Here is a 17,029-nt window from a genome sequence, read left to right on the forward strand (position 1 = left end):
AGACATTTAAAACAGTAGATCTGGATAACATGCATCCGAGAGTTTTAAAAGAGATATCTGAGGAGCTTGCTGGACTACTAATGTTGATTTTCAGTAAGTCTTTGTAGGTTGAGGAAGTTCCAGGAGACTGGAAGCACAAAATCAGCTTTCTAGTATTTAAAGAGGGTAAATGGAACCATCCAAGCTGTCATAGGTCTGTCAGTCTGACACAGATCCAGGGAAAAATAATGGAGCAGCTGATGCAGGACTCATTGTTCAAGAATTAAGGGGGTAATATCATTAATGCCAATCAATGTGTTTATGGAAAAACAGATCCTGTCAGACTTCTTGGATATCTTTTTTGATTACAAGTTTGGTTGACTAAAGTAATAGTGTTGATGTAATATACCTGGACTTCTGTAAGGTGTTTGACTTGGTACTGCATGACATTTTTATTTTAAAAACAAACGATCTAAAATTAACGTGGCACACATTTAAGTGGATTGAAAACTGACGAGACAGGGAATTGTTATTGAACAGGTTTTCCTGTGGGATCCCACAGGGACTGGTTCTGCACCCTACACTGTTTAACTGATTTTTACCAATGAGCCTGGAAGAAAATATAAAATCACTGAATGCTTGGAGATGACCCAAATATTGGTGGAGTGGTAAAAAAAAATGAAGAGGTCACTGATATAGTGCAGTCTGGATCCCTTGAGCAGCTAGTTGCAAGCAAACAATACATATATTTTAATACAGTTAATGCACATGTATACATCTAAGAACAAAGAATGTAGGTCATACTTGCAGGATGTGGGGGCGGTGTTTCTCTATCTTGGGAGTCAATGACTCTGGGGAAAAAAAAAATTGGAGGTCATGGTGGAGAATCAGCTGAACATGAGCTGACACTGTCCAAAAGGGCTGTTGTAATCCTTGAAGGCATAAACAAGGGAATCTTGAGTAGTAATAGTATGTTAGCACTGGTGCAATTGGAATACTGTGTCCAATACTGATGTCCACAATTCAAGAAGAATATTGATAAATTGAAGAGAGTTCAGAGAAGAGTCATGAATGATTAAAAGATTAGAAAAAACGTGCCTTATGGCGATAATCTTCTCTAAGATAAAAAATTGAACTCCTTGAGTTTAAGGGGTGACATTGTTCCCAGTTTGATTACAATTTGTAAGTAACTAATATTTGATAGTGAGCTCTTCAGTCTAGCAGAGAAAGGTATAATGTGATCAGTGGCTGAAAGTCAAATATGGGTAAACTGGTAATACAGTGTAAAATTTTACCAGTGAGGCCAATTAATTATTGGAACAACTTATCAAGAATCATGGTGGATTTTCTATTATGGGTGATTCTTACATCAAGATTGGATGTTTAATTCCTAGCTCATTTTCAGAAAAAAATTGGGAAAGTTCTATGGTCTGTGCTACATAAGAGGCCAGACTTCTAGCAAGTTTCAAAGAAACAAGGGCAAAAGCACATATGGAAACAATCATACTTAGAGGTGCCCAAGACTGTGATGTACTATTCAATGTGAGTACAGCTAGCAGAATTAGGCCCCTAAATAACTGTGGTGGTATCAGTTTTTCATCTGGGTATTAAATTTTCACTTTGCTTATGAAGTGGTGATAGTTTGCCTAGATTGCATATGGATTTTCATTGTTACTATTTAGGGGCATGTTTATACCCAAATTTCACAGAAGTCTTACATTTCTTATCAGAAAAGAGGGTAATTGTTCAGTTTTTAAGCAACACTAACTTACTGAGGTACAGTCTTTGTTCATAACTGATAAAGTAAGTGTTTCAGATTAGAGACAAAGAAATATGGCAGCTCAGAGCCTAACATTTAGTCTGTCTTAATCATTTAAAATCCAGCAAGAATCAGTGTAATTGGTGTTACCAGTCAAACCTTAACTGATAGCATTGTGTTTCCACTGACACTTGAAATTGACTAAGCCACAATATAATATGAAAATTCCTCTTGAAGAAAATGACTCTGCTTTGTTTCAGATTTTGCCTGTTCTATACTGCAGGAAGGTGAAGGGTGTTTGGGCCTAACTTTTCACTTCTCTCTGAGCAGACTATTTGAAGACTGCCACCGAACCTATTTTGGTTGCTCCTCTGCGGCCAACCCTTTGAACAGCTCAGACAGTTTTTTGTCAGCACTTCTGCATCCCAACTCTTTGCTCTTGTAGAACCTTGATAGATTTGCTGGCTTGAAAGCTGAGTAATTGAAATCTCAAGTAATACTGTCTGGACCATTTATCCTCCGTCAATTGTGTGAGATTTATTCACCTGAGCCAAGTACTCCTGGGACTTTAGTTGCTGCTGAGGGAGTCAGGCTCCTTGAACTGCTGTTAGATTACTATTGGCTGAGCTGTCTCCGGTAAGTAAAGTTGCCACGTCTTCACATTCAAAGACACTGCTGCTCCATGAAGCATGCAATTCACACACCACACCCTGTTCTTTCTGCTGTGTATTGCTCGATCTAGTTTATGCCCGCTTTAATTTAATTGCTTTGAATAGCAAGTCAGCTGTGTGGCACATTCACACAGCATACAGCACTATATATAGCTACACTGCAGTATAGATACTGTAATGCTCCCCCTAGCCCCAGCTATTTGTATAGCTTTCACGTTACAATGGCTAGAACAAAAAAAATCTCAGTTTTTGAATGTCAGGAGAGGAACTTGATTCTCCCCAGCACACTATGGGTATGGCTACATTTGGAATTTCAAAGCGCTGCCCCGGCAGCGCTTTGAAGTGTGAGTGTAGTCAGAGCGGCAGCGCTGGGAGAGAGCTCTCCCAGCGCTGCATGTAAACCACATCCCTTACGGGTGTAGCGTGCAGCGCTGGGAGCCACGCTCCCAGCGCTGCTGCCCTGATTACACTGACGCTTTACAGCGCTGTATCTTGCAGCACTCAGGGGGGTGTTTTTTCACACCCCAGTTGCAGCGCTGTAAAGTGTGAGTGTAGCCAAGGCCTATAAAGTGTTAGATAGTTACGTAGCTCTAGTTAGCATCTTCAGAGACCCAGGGCAAGATAAAGCAATTTTACTTTACCATATGCTAAGAGCTTTGTCAAGTGAAAACCTAAGGGTAGTCTACACTGGCAATACTAAAGCACTGCCATGGCAGCGCTTTAACATGCCTTGTGTGGTTGCAGCACAGCTCTCCCAGCGCTCTTTAAAAAACAAAACAAACCCTCCTCCATGAGGGGTGTAGCTCCCATCGCTGGTGCACTGTCTACACTGGCACTTTACAGTGCTGAAACTTGCTGTGCTGGGGGCGGGAGGGGGGAGGAGATGTGTTTTCACACCCCTGAGCGAGAAAGTTGCAGTGCTGTAAATTGCCAATGTAGACAAGCCCTAAGGAAGCCCATGTGCTACTACAGAACTGCTTTGTCTTGACCAGGATTTTTGAAGATGCTAACTGAGTCACCTCACTCAGTCTAATCTAACATTATGCTTTTAAATCCTAGTCTAGACAAAGCCTAAGGGCTTTTCTTCATGAGAAAACTGTTCCATAATGAAGTGTTCTTATTTGCATTGAATGCCAAATAGGGAACTATGGTGAAATAGCTTATTCCGTTCACTTTCCCCATATAGACAAGCCCATATATAGAGCATTGACTGGTGGCTTAATTTGAGCTAATTAATACAAATTAGAGGTGTTTATAAACTCTGAACATTGAACAGTGATATAGAATTGGAGATATTTTTAAACAGAGCCCTTGGTTTTACTCAGTTATTTGGCAAACACTAAAATCCATTCTAAAGTTGAAAGTTGATTGACTAAACACAAGAATATGAAATTAAAACAAGCCTTTTTACTGAAACTGTGGTTGAGTGATTATGCAGAACAAACCTAAATTGAAACCTTTGAAGACTCTCTTTTTGCGAGCAAAATATTAGTGTCTTATTTTCACATCAACCTCTCGATGAAAAGGAAAGGGTTAATTTTACTTTCAGTCCTGATGCATAAGGGGTATTCGTTTCTCCTGTTTCGAATAGACAAGGTGGAGAAAACATGGCTTTTGTTGATGTCTTTGGAATGCTGGATAGCAGGCTGGTCACAAATGGATGCTTTGGCTGGCAGACTGACCGTGGCACCTGTTGCTTGGAACCTAGGTCACTTTTCCAGTCAGGGACATCTGATTGGGTCTTTTCTTATTAGAGAAGGCAGGGTTGTGGTAATTTCATATCACTATGCTGATGCAGTGCAACTGATTTTAAGGTTTGGAGAAAAAGCCAAGAGAACTGGAAGTAAAATAGTGGGGAAGAAAGTAACAACATGGAAGGCAGGCAAAACAGGATCTTGCGTTCCTCTACAATGCTAGCAATTAGGTATCTTCGCTGAGGACAAGGTGTCACGATGATAGTCAGCTCTCAGAGGTGACAGTTTCTTAAACAAGAGCAAGGCCAGCTGGCTGGCCTTCTTCCTGAAGACTGTCTCAGTCTGGTCTCCTCCTCCTAGCTTGGGGTCAGGGAAGATGAGATGAGACAAGCTGGGATGCAAGGTAGGACGGGGGGTAGTAGGGGAGGAAATGAGAGGAGACAATTTTCCCAAAGTCTCTCTAAGAAATCACAAAAGGGAGGGAGGGAATGGGCAGCATAGTTCATCCCCCCTCAGTGTTTTGTCCACAAATTAGACCTAATATCCATCACACCAATTTTGAACTATTAAGCATCTGATGCCACGTCTTCCGTTTTAACCAAGCACAATTTCAACAGTAGCTGACTCAGATCAGCAGGTCCTTTTTGTTTGAACTAATCCAGCTCCTTTGTCTAGTTCTCTTACACTTGTTCGTAATATTCCTTTACTGAAAATGTACTCAACCTGTTTTTCATGGTTAAATTCCAAGCAGAGAAGAGTTGTAGGTTATTGTAACATTTTACTCACTTTTTTACATTTGAGCTTTCAATAGGGATGTATTTTCTTTAGGCCCAACAGTCACCATGTAGACAAGCCCTTAGAAAGGACTTTATAAGTAAATAGAGATTAACCACTTGAGCAAGCATTAATTCAGGCCAAGGTTTTGCCTGAAGTCATCACTATTACACCATGTTTGGATGTGAAAATTTGAAGACTTGAAGAAGAGAATGAAATTGCCCATCACCAGGGAGATTAATGAGGCTGAGATGGGGAGCACTGTTAACGTTTAGTCTCAGTTGTCATGATATCTTGATAAGATAGTCAGGATCCACATCATTTAGGTGTCAGATGTCTAAATCACAAAGGCACAGACTCTGGGTGCTCCAGGGCTGGAGCACAGATGGGGGGGGGGGAATTAGTGGGTGCTGAGCTCCCCCCAGAGCACCTCCTGCCTGTCAGTGGCTCCAATAATTAACTCCTCCACCTCCCTCCTAGTGCCTCCCACCTGCTGCAATCAGCTGTTTTGCAGCATGCAGAAGGTGCTGAGAGGGAGGGGGAGGAGTGGGGCAGGGCATGCTTGGGGGAAGGGGTGGGGTCAGGGGCGGGATGGAATAGGGCAGAGGCCTGGGGCTGAGCATCTCCTAGAACAAATGGAAGATGGCACTTGTGCAAAACCATATCACTAACCGAACCCCAAAAGTAAAGGTTAGTCAGTTCAGACTGTGGGGCATCCGATATAATTATCTTTCCAATTAGCTAAATATTTAGCATCAATTTAATTCTCTCTGGACTTCGGATGAAGAGCCCAGTAGAATACATTGGATGACAGTCTCACTAGTTATCCAGTTTGAAGGTCAGAGAAGGATTATTCCAAACAAGAAATTCAACCTCTTGGCCATGTGCAATTCAGGGATGTCTACCATGCAATGTAAATCCAGGGTTAGTAGAACTCAGATTAGCAGAGCATTGTTAATCTAGAGGGCTTGAGCATTTATCCTCATTTGTAACCCCAGGCTAGGAATTGTTGAATTTTGGGTCCTAACCTGGGGCTACATTATGCGGACCTGAATGTAACCACCCATATCCCAGAGTTCCTAGTGCTCTCCCAAAAGGTGGCTACTCCAGTCCTTTGTTCATGGTGCAATGTGAGAAAGTTTGACCGCCCACCAAACTTGTCTGTCCAGAGAACAAAGAGTCATTCTATGGGATTGGCAGATTCCAGAGCACAAATTCAGTGAGGCTGTGACTACACTGCAAAACAATAGGGCTTGAGCCGTGGGTCATGGCTTGTCTCAGGCTTGGACCCTCCAAACTGTGGGGTCCTGAGATCCTGGGTCCAAGCCCAGGATTAGCACAATTTGTGTGTGTAGATGGAAGGGTGATTAGGCTTGAGCCTCAATTCAAACCCTGGGCTTACATTGCACTGTGAACATAGCACTCCTATTTTAACTGTTTTTTAAATCTGAAAGTCCAGAGTCCAAGGCCAGGAGAGACACCAGTGTGATAAGACAGTACATGAAACCTATCTTGCTGTCCAAACATTAGCAACTTTAGCACTTAGTATGTGCCTTAAAAGAGGATCTGCGCTGGAGAAGTCATTAATCCTTAATGTAGATCCATTACTGCTAGGTGTTCTAAAGTATAAAATTAGCTTGGTTGACTTGCTGTACCCTACCTTGAGGACCTCCCTTATCCATCCCCGCATCTTGTGTCTGCCTATGCTGGATAGTTAGTCATTCAGTGGCCAGCTTGGGTGCAGAACCCTAGTGTAGACAGTCAAAGCTAATACAAGCAACAGTGTTCATCAGTGCATTTTACCTCTACTTGAAACTGGTAAGCTGCATGGATGCACCTCACTGTCTATAGCAGTTTTGCTGCCTATGCTAGGCAGCTACGTTAGGGCAGCTAAACTAATGGCTGTAATTGGGGCTGATTCTCAGTGTAGACCAGGCCTAATGCTGGTTACAGCCCAGTCTCTCCTCATAATCTGGCCACTGCTGCTAGTGAAATGAACAAGATAGGTCCATTTCACAGCTGGGTTGTAGGGAAACTGTTTGTTAGTTTTCCTAAGCAGCAGAGTAAATCTAAGCAGTAGCAGATGCAAACACAGGAGCTATTCACAACTGGGGAGGACTCCTAAAAGGCTGTCTGGGAGGGGAGTAATTGAGAACTCCCTTCCCCAAAGTTAGGTCATAGTAGGAGTAGAAGAATGGGCTCTTCTTTGGAAGTTTTACATTTATTTACTTTTTCTGTGTTTGGCACCATTCTGGTATCTGACCAGCATACAGAGATAGTGCAGTCTGAATTGCAGCATCCCCTATTAAGCTTCTCACTAATATGTTGGTTTGGGTCCTACCGTGCTAGCCTTTCCCATCTTCGGTATCAGCATCCATAGTAATCATCTGTTCAAGCCCTGATAAATGTATTTTACTGAGCCAGCAGTATCCTTAAAGACAAAATATAAACCTTAACCTGTGTTGTGTAGGAAACCATACAGCCCCACAGCTTCAAAACTTTTATTCAAATCATATAAAGGCTAGGTCTCTTTCAGATGTAATTTGCAGCTTTTGAGTTAATTTTTTCCATTTAAGATATCTTAGCATGTCCTGCTTTATCCAGTACAGTTTTAAACAGTATAAGTGATCAGGGCTTTCACTTACTTTTGACTTTTTTTCATAGCAGAAGATGCCTCAGTATTTGTAGGCTATGTATCGGGTAAATTGTCCTATCTTTGTTTTTGTTAATGTTCAACCATATTAATACCTTGGTTGTAATGCCTTAAGTGATTCCTTACTCATTTGAGTGTTTACAGCCTGAGGACTCTGAGAAAATAATCATAGCTGGGATTTTCAAAGGAGTTAAGGGACCAAACCCTACTAATTTTCATTCGTATTTGAACCCCTAACTTTCTTAGGCGTCTCTGAAAATTCCATCCCACATTTCTCCTTCCCAACTCACTCTTTCAATCAAGGTAAACGTTTAGCTGTTTTCTCATATGTCGTCTTCACTAATCAATGGAAATCAGTTCTATTTTACTCAGAAATGTTCCACACTCTATTGTGGGCGCATATCGCAAGAGACGCGCAAAGTCCAAATCTTGGTAAGGTTATGTAAGTGAAGAAGGAAGGGAGTGACTTTAATGCTTTAAAATAAGTATATTTGCGGTTATGTCTAGACATGTTCACTTATTGGTCTGAGATCTGAACATCTTTTTAAAAATCTTTGCCTTCTTCCATATTTCAGTCAGGTCTTGAAAAGTGAATATTAAGAGTTGGCAACAGACTTTTAACTAGCAAAAATGAAGCTCTCGTACTGGAATAAATTTAAATGCTCTTGCTTTGAAAGTTCAGCTGTAGTAATTCCTGTTTTATTAGGACAGTTGGGTCAAATTCACACTTCACTGGAGGAACTCTGAATGATTTATTTTGTAGCAGACTGCTTTTTCATTTTCTAAGTATTGGGTCTTAAGCTCTTGTGGCAAGGAAAAGTGTTTTTAAAGAAATCATTTTGTTTAAATAGTATTCAAAGTAATATTCAAAGAGTGACTATTTTCTTTGACAACACAAGTGTAAATGTGATAACTAAGGCTACACAGTGACACTCAGGCCTGTTCTGTACTTAAAAATTAGATTGACATAGCTAATGTCACTCGGGCCTGTGAAAAATGTCATACCTGAGTACTGTGGTTAGGTTGACCCAAGCCTATGTGTAGAGACAGGCTCACAGAATAATTGTTCTATTGACTTAGCAACTGCTTCATAGTGAGGTGAACTAATCACATCAATGGGAAAAATCCCTTCCATTGATTCGAAAGCTTCTACACTAGGGCACTAAAGCAGCACACCTATGTTTGCTATAGCATCTGTAATATAGGCAAACTTCAGGAAAGTAAAACTAAAGCCACGTCTACACTACCACATATGTCAGCAAAACTTATGGTGCTCAGGAAGGTGGGTAAAAAAACACACCTCTGAGCACCATAAGTTTTACTGGCATAAGTGCGCGTGTGCACAGTGCTGTGTTGGCAGGAGATGTTCTCCTGCCATCCTAGCCTCTGCTGCTCATTTAGGTGGTTTTATTATGTTGATGGGAGAGCTCTCTCATCGGCATAGAGCGACTACATGAGCGATCTTAGAGGTGCAGCTGTTTCGGTACAGCTGCGCTGCTGTAAGCTTGCTAGTGTAGACATGGCCTAAAAGTGTGAATTTAAGTGCGTTTAAACCCCTGTGCAGATTCTTGGATTAAGTGGTAGTGAGCTAAGGCCAATTTGCTTCTGAAAAAAATCCCCGTGTAGATGCTCTCAAGGTACTCAACTAAAGCATTTAGTTTAACCTTTAGTTAATTCATCTTTACTTTCCTGAGTGCCCCATGTAGACGAGACCTTAGCTTTTACTGTATAGAAAGGCATTTAATATTTTAATCTTCCTCACAGATGATTAAAAGTTCCCCAGTATCATGTCATGATCCAATATATAATGACTTTTGCAAGCTTTGCATTTTAAAGAAAGATCTGGTTATGGATTGCACTTTAAGAACTTCCCTTGATTGTGCACTTTTTTGGTGGGAATTGCTGTCACTTAAGCCAAGTTGAACTAGGCAGCCCAGTAGTGAATTTAGGTAACTTAGGGTATGGCTACACTCGAAACTTCAAAGTGCTGCCGCGGGAGCGCTGCCGCGGCAGCGCTTTGAAGTGTGAGTGTGGTTGCAGCGCCAGCGCTGGGAGAGAGCTCTCCCAGCACTGCACGTACTCCACCTCCTCATGGGGATTAGCTTGCAGTGCTGGGAGCTGTGCTCCCAGCGCTGCAGCACTATTTACACTGGCTCTTTACAGTGCTGTGTCTTGCAGTGCTCAAGGGTGTGTTTTTTTTCACACCCCTGAGTGAGAAAGTTGCAGTGCTGTAAAATGCCAGTGTAACCATGGCCTCAGTGATAAGAGTGAACTCTTCCAGACGTGTTTGTGTTTAGGTCCTGATTATATTAAAAACCTGCTAAAAGTATTGAGAACTTAGCTCAGTTTATTACAGATTTTTATTTCTGGCAATTTACATGAGTTAGATTAAAGAGCACATTTTAAAAGTTCATTTACTTATGTGACAGAAGACCCAAATTTATTAAACTTAAACACTAAAATTTTGACTGGTATTTGTCTTTAGCTGTCCATCCTAGAGAAGCGTATGAAACTAAGGCAATGTCCACACTAGCAATCTTATAGTGGCACAGCTGTACCAATACAGCTGTGCTGATGTAAGATCGCTCATATAGCGGCGCTATGCTGACTGGAGAGAGCTCTCCCATCAACGCAATAAAACCACCTCCATAAGCAGTGGTAGCTATGTTGGCGGGAGAATGTTTCCTGCTGACAGCACTGTGCACACTGGCCCTTCTATCGGTGTAACATATGTCACCTGGTTGTGAAAAAACATCCCTCAGAGCGTCATAATTTGTATTGACAAGTGCTATTGTAGGCATAGTCTGTGTCACTTCTCATCCTCTTCTGGCATTGCACAAAGGGCTGGTCTCCACTACGGGGAGATCAATGCTGCTGCAGTCGATGCAACAGGTATCTGTGTAGTGAAGACCTGATAAATCGATGGCAGAGCACTCTCCGGTCAACTCCACTACTCCAGTTCGTCGAGAAGGGTAAGGGAAGTCGACTGGAGAGCGTCTCTCGTCGACTCAGCGCAGTGAAGACACTGTGGTAAGTTGACCTAAGCTATGTAGACTGCAGCTACATTATTCATGCAGCTGGAGTAGTATAACTTAGGTCAACTTACCCCAGTAGTGAAGACAAGCCCAAAGTTAAGATTGCAGACATGATAGGCAAATCTTTTGTTTAAAGAAACCAAAGGCCTTGTTTCCTCTGGAATGTTAAAAGAATGTTAGAACAACAAAAAAAAAAATCTATTTCAAAATTTCTTTAGATTTTGTAATATGGAGTTTTAAGTGTGGGCCAAAACTGATCTGACAATGTCCCTTTAATGTCTTCCAAATGTCAATATACCAAAGTGAATATTTGCAGCGACAGTGAATTTCCTCTGTTTACTTGGACATCTTTAATACCAGCAGAATGATTTACTGTAACTGACTGCTTATCAGATATTTTTCCTTCTCATGGAAACTTGTGTATAAATAACGTAGCTAATGCCTATTACATCATTAGTGAACACCACATTTGGGCCCCAGTCCTGCAGACACATATGCATTTGCTTAACATTACTCATGTGAGCAGACCAATTAAAGTCAATGGGACTGGTCATGTAAGTGATGTTAGGCATGTGCATAAGTGTTTGTAGGAGCAGGGTCTTGAAGACCAACCGGCTCCAGTCTGCTAAAAGATAACTAGTCTGTTAGTATTGCAAACCATGCCTCATTATGGGTATGTCCGCAAAGCAGCTAGGTGGCTAGCTTGAGACGCAGCAGGCACACTTATCTTCAGGTGCTAGCTCGAGGAGAGCTAGCATACGTATGTCTGTCCATGCTGGGAATTATACCTCCTGAGTACATATGTGGGGGTCTGGCAAGATTGTACTTGGGTGGCTAACCTCAGTCACCATCCAAGTTGTCACAGCCACGCGGCTGTATTGAGGCACTAACACGCATGTCTACCTGTGTTGCAAATTACACCTCCTGGTTGTTGTGTAAACTTCCTCCTTGTATGTGTAATAGCTGTCAGTTGTTTCGTGGTTCGCACATCCTGAGAACTGATATTAGATTGGATAACTTTTAAAACCATTCAGTGTATTAAATTATGTGAGATACCTTGAGCATGGGATAGGAGAAATCCAACTATAGAGTAGCAAACTTGAACTATGATCTTGTTTAAAAGTACAGAGGCTAAAGAGTGTGAGGTACCTCAAGCAAAAAGTATCAAGTTGAGACTGGTTTGTATTATGTAACAAATGTAGACTTGCAGAATGCTTGGCTGAATTGTTTCATATGCTTACTGATCTTTCACTGCTATGGAAAGCTCTGGAGAAGCTTGGTTATTAAAGATACCTTGAGTAAAATTAACATGCTTTTTAAGAAAAGGTTTTGGATATTGGGAGTTGCTACAGTGAAAGAAAAAAAGACAATTCAAACACAGGAAAGGGACAAAGAAAGCAGGATGTCTTTATCCTGAATGTCTAAATAAAATCTCTTGTTTTGATTTAAAAAATTTTAAACCTATTTTGAAGAGGTCTTCAGCCAATGGCTGGCTCTTACTGGGAGCGACAATTGCTTTCTAATAAATATTAGTCGACCTGCCTATTTCAGTTTCCATTGCAAACTTCCTCTAAACTGTAAGTGCATAGTTATGTTCATCTGTGTTTAAGGGTACACTTGTTGGTTCAGGGAATTAAGTGCAAACAAATCTAGAAGAGCTCTTAAGCTCTCCGTCAGATAGTTGCACAAGCATGTGCTGCCAACCAATCTGCTCTGCATTTTCTTCATATTTCTTCAAAAAAACCCAAGCAAACAAATATAATTGGAAAAGCAAAAATCCAATTGTGTATAATTAAAATCAAAATGTAATATGTGGTGTATTAAATGTGTGGCTCAGTATTGCTATTTAACGTTGCTGTCTGTGACTGTAATAGTTAAATAATTTTGCTGTCATGAAGCATAAAGTGCAAGACAGTCAAGACAAGACTGCTCTTGGAACCTTAGCCCTTGCATTTCCTCACCCTTGTCACATTGCAGGGATATTGATATTACAATACCTCAGTTCTTTGCATGTAATATAATTTTTAAAAATTCCTTAGGTACTCTTCAGTGCAGTAATTCCTCTTAACAGTCTGTTCCTTTTTCTTGCTAACAGGTACAGTTCTCATCAGAAGTAACAATGGTCAACTAATGTTAGTATCTCAACAAGCAATAGCTCGAGCACAGAGTCAGACACAAAATAACACAGGTGCAAGACCATCAATACCTACCAGCACACCTTCGGTCAGAATATGTACTGTACAGGTAAAACTTCTTCAAGCAACTTGATTTTGCAATAGCTGTACCGTATTGTTTTTAATGTGATCTATTTATAACTTAGTATTTGCAAACCTTGTAGAAGATTCATTAAACGTTGTTTGAAAGTCTTAGTTTGTCATTAGAATGAATGTCACTGTGTATTTTGCTTTCATACTTTAAAAACTAGGTTTGGCCAGTTTAGATTTTTATCAGTAAACGTCAGTTTCACCATACATGCACAAACTGACTAAAATATTTCCATCAATAATAATCAGAATTTACAGACAGGCAAAGTAAAAAAATGCTGCTCACATTTTAGATTTTGATTAAGAATATTTATTTTGATGTGGTGATGACTGTCTTAACAGTTTATAAAGCTTTCTATTTTGTAATCTGTCTGTCATTAAATAACTTCCTGACCCCTTATTGTCTGACTCATCTACCCCATAATTTCATGTAACTGTGAATTTAAATTGATGAAAAAATTTAAAAACATCAATTCTGTTGAAATTAAAAATAAAAATCGGTGCAAAGCCTATTTAAAACATACTCTGCTACTTTGCTCTGGATTGCGTAGCTCACGTGATGAGAGAAGACTTTCATAACATAAAATTTTAATACATTTTGATGTTAATTGTAACTAAACTAGCATTGGTATTGGCTTCCTTTTTCCTTTCTATAGACATATTACTTAAATTAGTATTGAACTTGATAACCCTTCCAATGAAATCCTGTAAAACTTGCTAAGGTAATTATTTTTATAGCATAACTAGCAAATCTCTAAAAGTGGGTTTCAGTCTTGCTGTTCTCACACATGGTCCCTTTTAACCAGCGTAGTGGCCACTGTCATTGGCTCAAATGCTGATTTTGAAAACAAAACTGTTCTGAAATTACTAGTTGTGCAGTTACTAGTTTATATGCTCCTCCCTGATCTGCTGCTTGTTCCTCCTAGTTAGCTTGTAAACTCTCTGGCAGAGGGCCATCTTCTTGTTTATCTGTAGGGTGCCTAGCACAATGGCACCCTGTAGGTGTTACCACAATACAAATAGAAGGGCATTGCTGAGTCTTCTAGGCACACTTCATATGTCTTCAAAACAAAGAACAACAAAAACCCAACCCTGGAATTTAAAAAAAACAAAAACACTTTTAATGTTTGTGTAGCACTTGCTTTTGAAAGCACTATATATATGTGCTAAGTAGTTATATTTTGATTTTAACATTCCCCTGCAGTGTTTGCAGCTAAGTTATTGTGGCAGTGCCTTCAAATTGGAGAAGATGCACCATTCGCTATCTAAAACGAATAAAATAAAAAAAGTAAATGATACAAGGTTTGCATGTGGCTTGAAAAAAACAACCTTTTGATTAGTTGATAAAACTGTTTTTCTAAGACTTAAAATCCATATTTAAGCACCTACGTAAGTGCCCTGAATTTCAAAAGTGCTGAACTTGGAGGCTTATCTTTAGGCATCCTCCTTGGACGGAGTTATTAGTTATTAGTTTAGTGGTTAAGGGGGGAAGCTGTGGATGTGGTATATCTTGATTTTAGGAAGGTGTTTGACACAGTCACACATCACAGTCTCCTATGCAACCTAGGGAAGTGTGAACTAGATGAAATTACTATATGGGGTGTGCACAGCTGGTTGCAAGACCGTATACTCAGAGTAGCTATCAATGATTTACTGTGAAAGTGAGGGGATGTATGAAGTAGGGTCTCTTCTGTGTCAGGTACTAATCAATATTTTCTTTAATGACTTGAATGATGTAGTGGAAAATGTGCTTATGAAATTTGCAGATGATGTCTAACTAGGAGAGGTTGCAATCACTGTGGAGGATGGGATTAGAATTCAAAATGACCTTGACAAACTGGAGTACTGGTCTGAGACCACAGGATGAAATTCAATAAAGACAAGTGAAAAGGACTACATTTAGAAAGGAAAAATCAAATGCACAACTACAAATGGGGAAATAGCTAGCTAGGTGGTAGTGCTGCTAAAGAAGTCTGGGGGTTATAGTGGATCACGAATTGCATATATGGACCAACATGATGCAATTGTGAAAGGCTGATATTTTGGGATGTGTGGGACAGTTACCTCCTATGTCTTACACATGGGAGGTAACTGTCCCACTCTGGCACTAGTGATGCTTCAGCTGGAGTATTGTGTACAGCTTTGGGTGCCGCACTTCAGGAAAAATGTGGACAAACTGGAGAGAGTCCAGAGGAGAGCAACAACAATGAAAGAGGGTGTAGAAAACCTGACCTCTGAGGAAATGTTTCAAAAACTGGGCATGTTTAGTCTTAAGAAGACAGAGGATCTGATAAGACTGTGGTCAGTTCTCCATGTCCGTTGAAGGTGGGTCAAGAAGTAATGGGTTTAATCTACAGCAAGGAAGTTTTAGGTTAGATATTAGGAAAAGCTTTTTAACTATCAGGATAATTAAGCACTGGTATAGGCTTCCAAGGGAGAGTGTTGCACTCATGTTGCTGGAGGTTTTTAGGAACAGGTTGGACAAACAGCTCTCGTCGATGGTCTAGATATACTTCATCCTGCCTCAGCACATGGGACTGGACTAGTGACCCCTCCCAGCCCTACATTTCGGTGATTCTATATCTGAAAATACATAGAATTTTAGCCTTAATGTATGAACCACACATCTGGACGTACCAAAATGACGAGTAACCTGAGTGATTCTCTTCATGAAATGGTCACTGTTTGACTACTTCTGTACTAATCAGCAAACATGCCCAAACTATTTTGTTTACTGTATTGTATCTGCTTACCTTGTTATGACATTGGTAGTTAAGTAGGTTTCTTTACACCTGCACTCTCCTTCCCAAATTCATTTTTAAATTGTTGGATTAAATTAATGCCTTTTTAAAAATGCTTTGCACTGGGCAAGAGTAAGTACTAGTTTAGGTAAATGTTTGTAACACTGTTAATTAGCCTAACTACTGTTGTATGCCTCTTGTATCTTAGAATATTCTATCTTTTTATTTTAAAGAACACTGGCACCCATTTACTAAAAAAAGTAGTAGCAACTCCTGTGAAAACAGTAACTCAAGCAACAAATTCAGTTGTATCTACTGATCAAAGACCTGCTATAGTACAGGTATGTCTTAGCTTTTTTTTTAAAGCTGGCATTGAGTTCTTTAATGTTTTTAAGATAAAAATGAACATTGTATGTTTAAAATTTATAATGTTATGAGGCTGCCCAAACAGCTCAGGAGAGCCCATCATCTAGATTAGAGCGACAAGATGGGTGAGGTAATATCACAGAGCTTTGTGTAAGCTTGAAAGCTTATGTCCCTTATCAACAGCAGTTCATCCAATAAGATATTCCCTCACCCACCTTGTGTCTCTAATATCCTGGGACCAACATGGCTACAATAACATCATATGATTGTATACAGATTGGCAGTTGCTTGTATGTACAATCTGACTTTAAATTCCATAGCTATATTTTTTTAAATACACTTCCTATCTGGATATTGGGATAGAGACAGCTGTCTCGGTGTAGTGTTTCACTATTCACAGCAGTATTGTCTCTGGGCATGCTTTCTTTTTTAAAAGAATCCTTTGTCTAGCTTTCTGTACAGGGCTACCTATCTGTTCTTAGGGAGCAAAATACTGGATAAACACTGTAAAATAATAAACTAATCCTTTCTGTACTAAAATACTCTCTACTCCTTTCTTCTTGGTGGCAAAGAAGCCAGGATGGAGAAGTTGGCCTGGGGAAAGTCTGACATGTTAACTATGTTCTCTTTCCCATCATGAAAAGACAGCATGAAGGGACTTGGGCTGTCAGATCGCTCACTGGCTGTGAGTTCTTGACTTGGCTAGTCATTAGGAAAGGGACTTCCTAGCCTACAACAGTAATTAACAAGCTGACTTCTAAAGCTGTCCTCCTGCTGTCTTCAGATGCCCACATATATTGGCAACAGGTCATCTTATGACATCATAAAGAGAGGGTAAGGGGGAGAGTCTTCCCCCCCTGCAATGAGGAGGAAGCAAAGGGGGTGAGGAGAGAAATATGGCAGTCACTTCATTTTTAAATTTCCGATTTTATTTATATGCATAGGGAAGAATGTAAATCTTTCATCCATCAAGAGCAGATATGGGTGTTATGCATTGCTATTTGTTCTTCAGTTTGGTCTAATTACAGGTGTTTGTAAACCTTCTCATATGCTGGTGATGTCTTTAGGCAGAGGTCATCTCATGGACCTCTCC

At 40.2% G+C, this 17,029-nt stretch overlaps 1 protein-coding gene across 1 annotated transcript in view; it reads left to right on the forward strand.

Annotated features, from left to right (window-relative positions):
• Nucleotides 1-17,029, forward strand: part of TAF4B (TATA-box binding protein associated factor 4b) — a 127,218-nt gene that overhangs the window by 9,215 nt on the left and 100,974 nt on the right. The window contains exons 2-3 of the mRNA XM_050942084.1: nt 12,661-12,809; nt 15,804-15,911. Of these exons, the coding sequence (XP_050798041.1) occupies nt 12,661-12,809; nt 15,804-15,911 (257 nt within the window). The remainder of the gene's footprint in view (nt 1-12,660; nt 12,810-15,803; nt 15,912-17,029) is intronic.

Source organism: Gopherus flavomarginatus, chromosome 2, assembly GCF_025201925.1.
Source record: "Gopherus flavomarginatus isolate rGopFla2 chromosome 2, rGopFla2.mat.asm, whole genome shotgun sequence".
NCBI lineage: Eukaryota > Metazoa > Chordata > Testudines > Testudinidae > Gopherus > Gopherus flavomarginatus.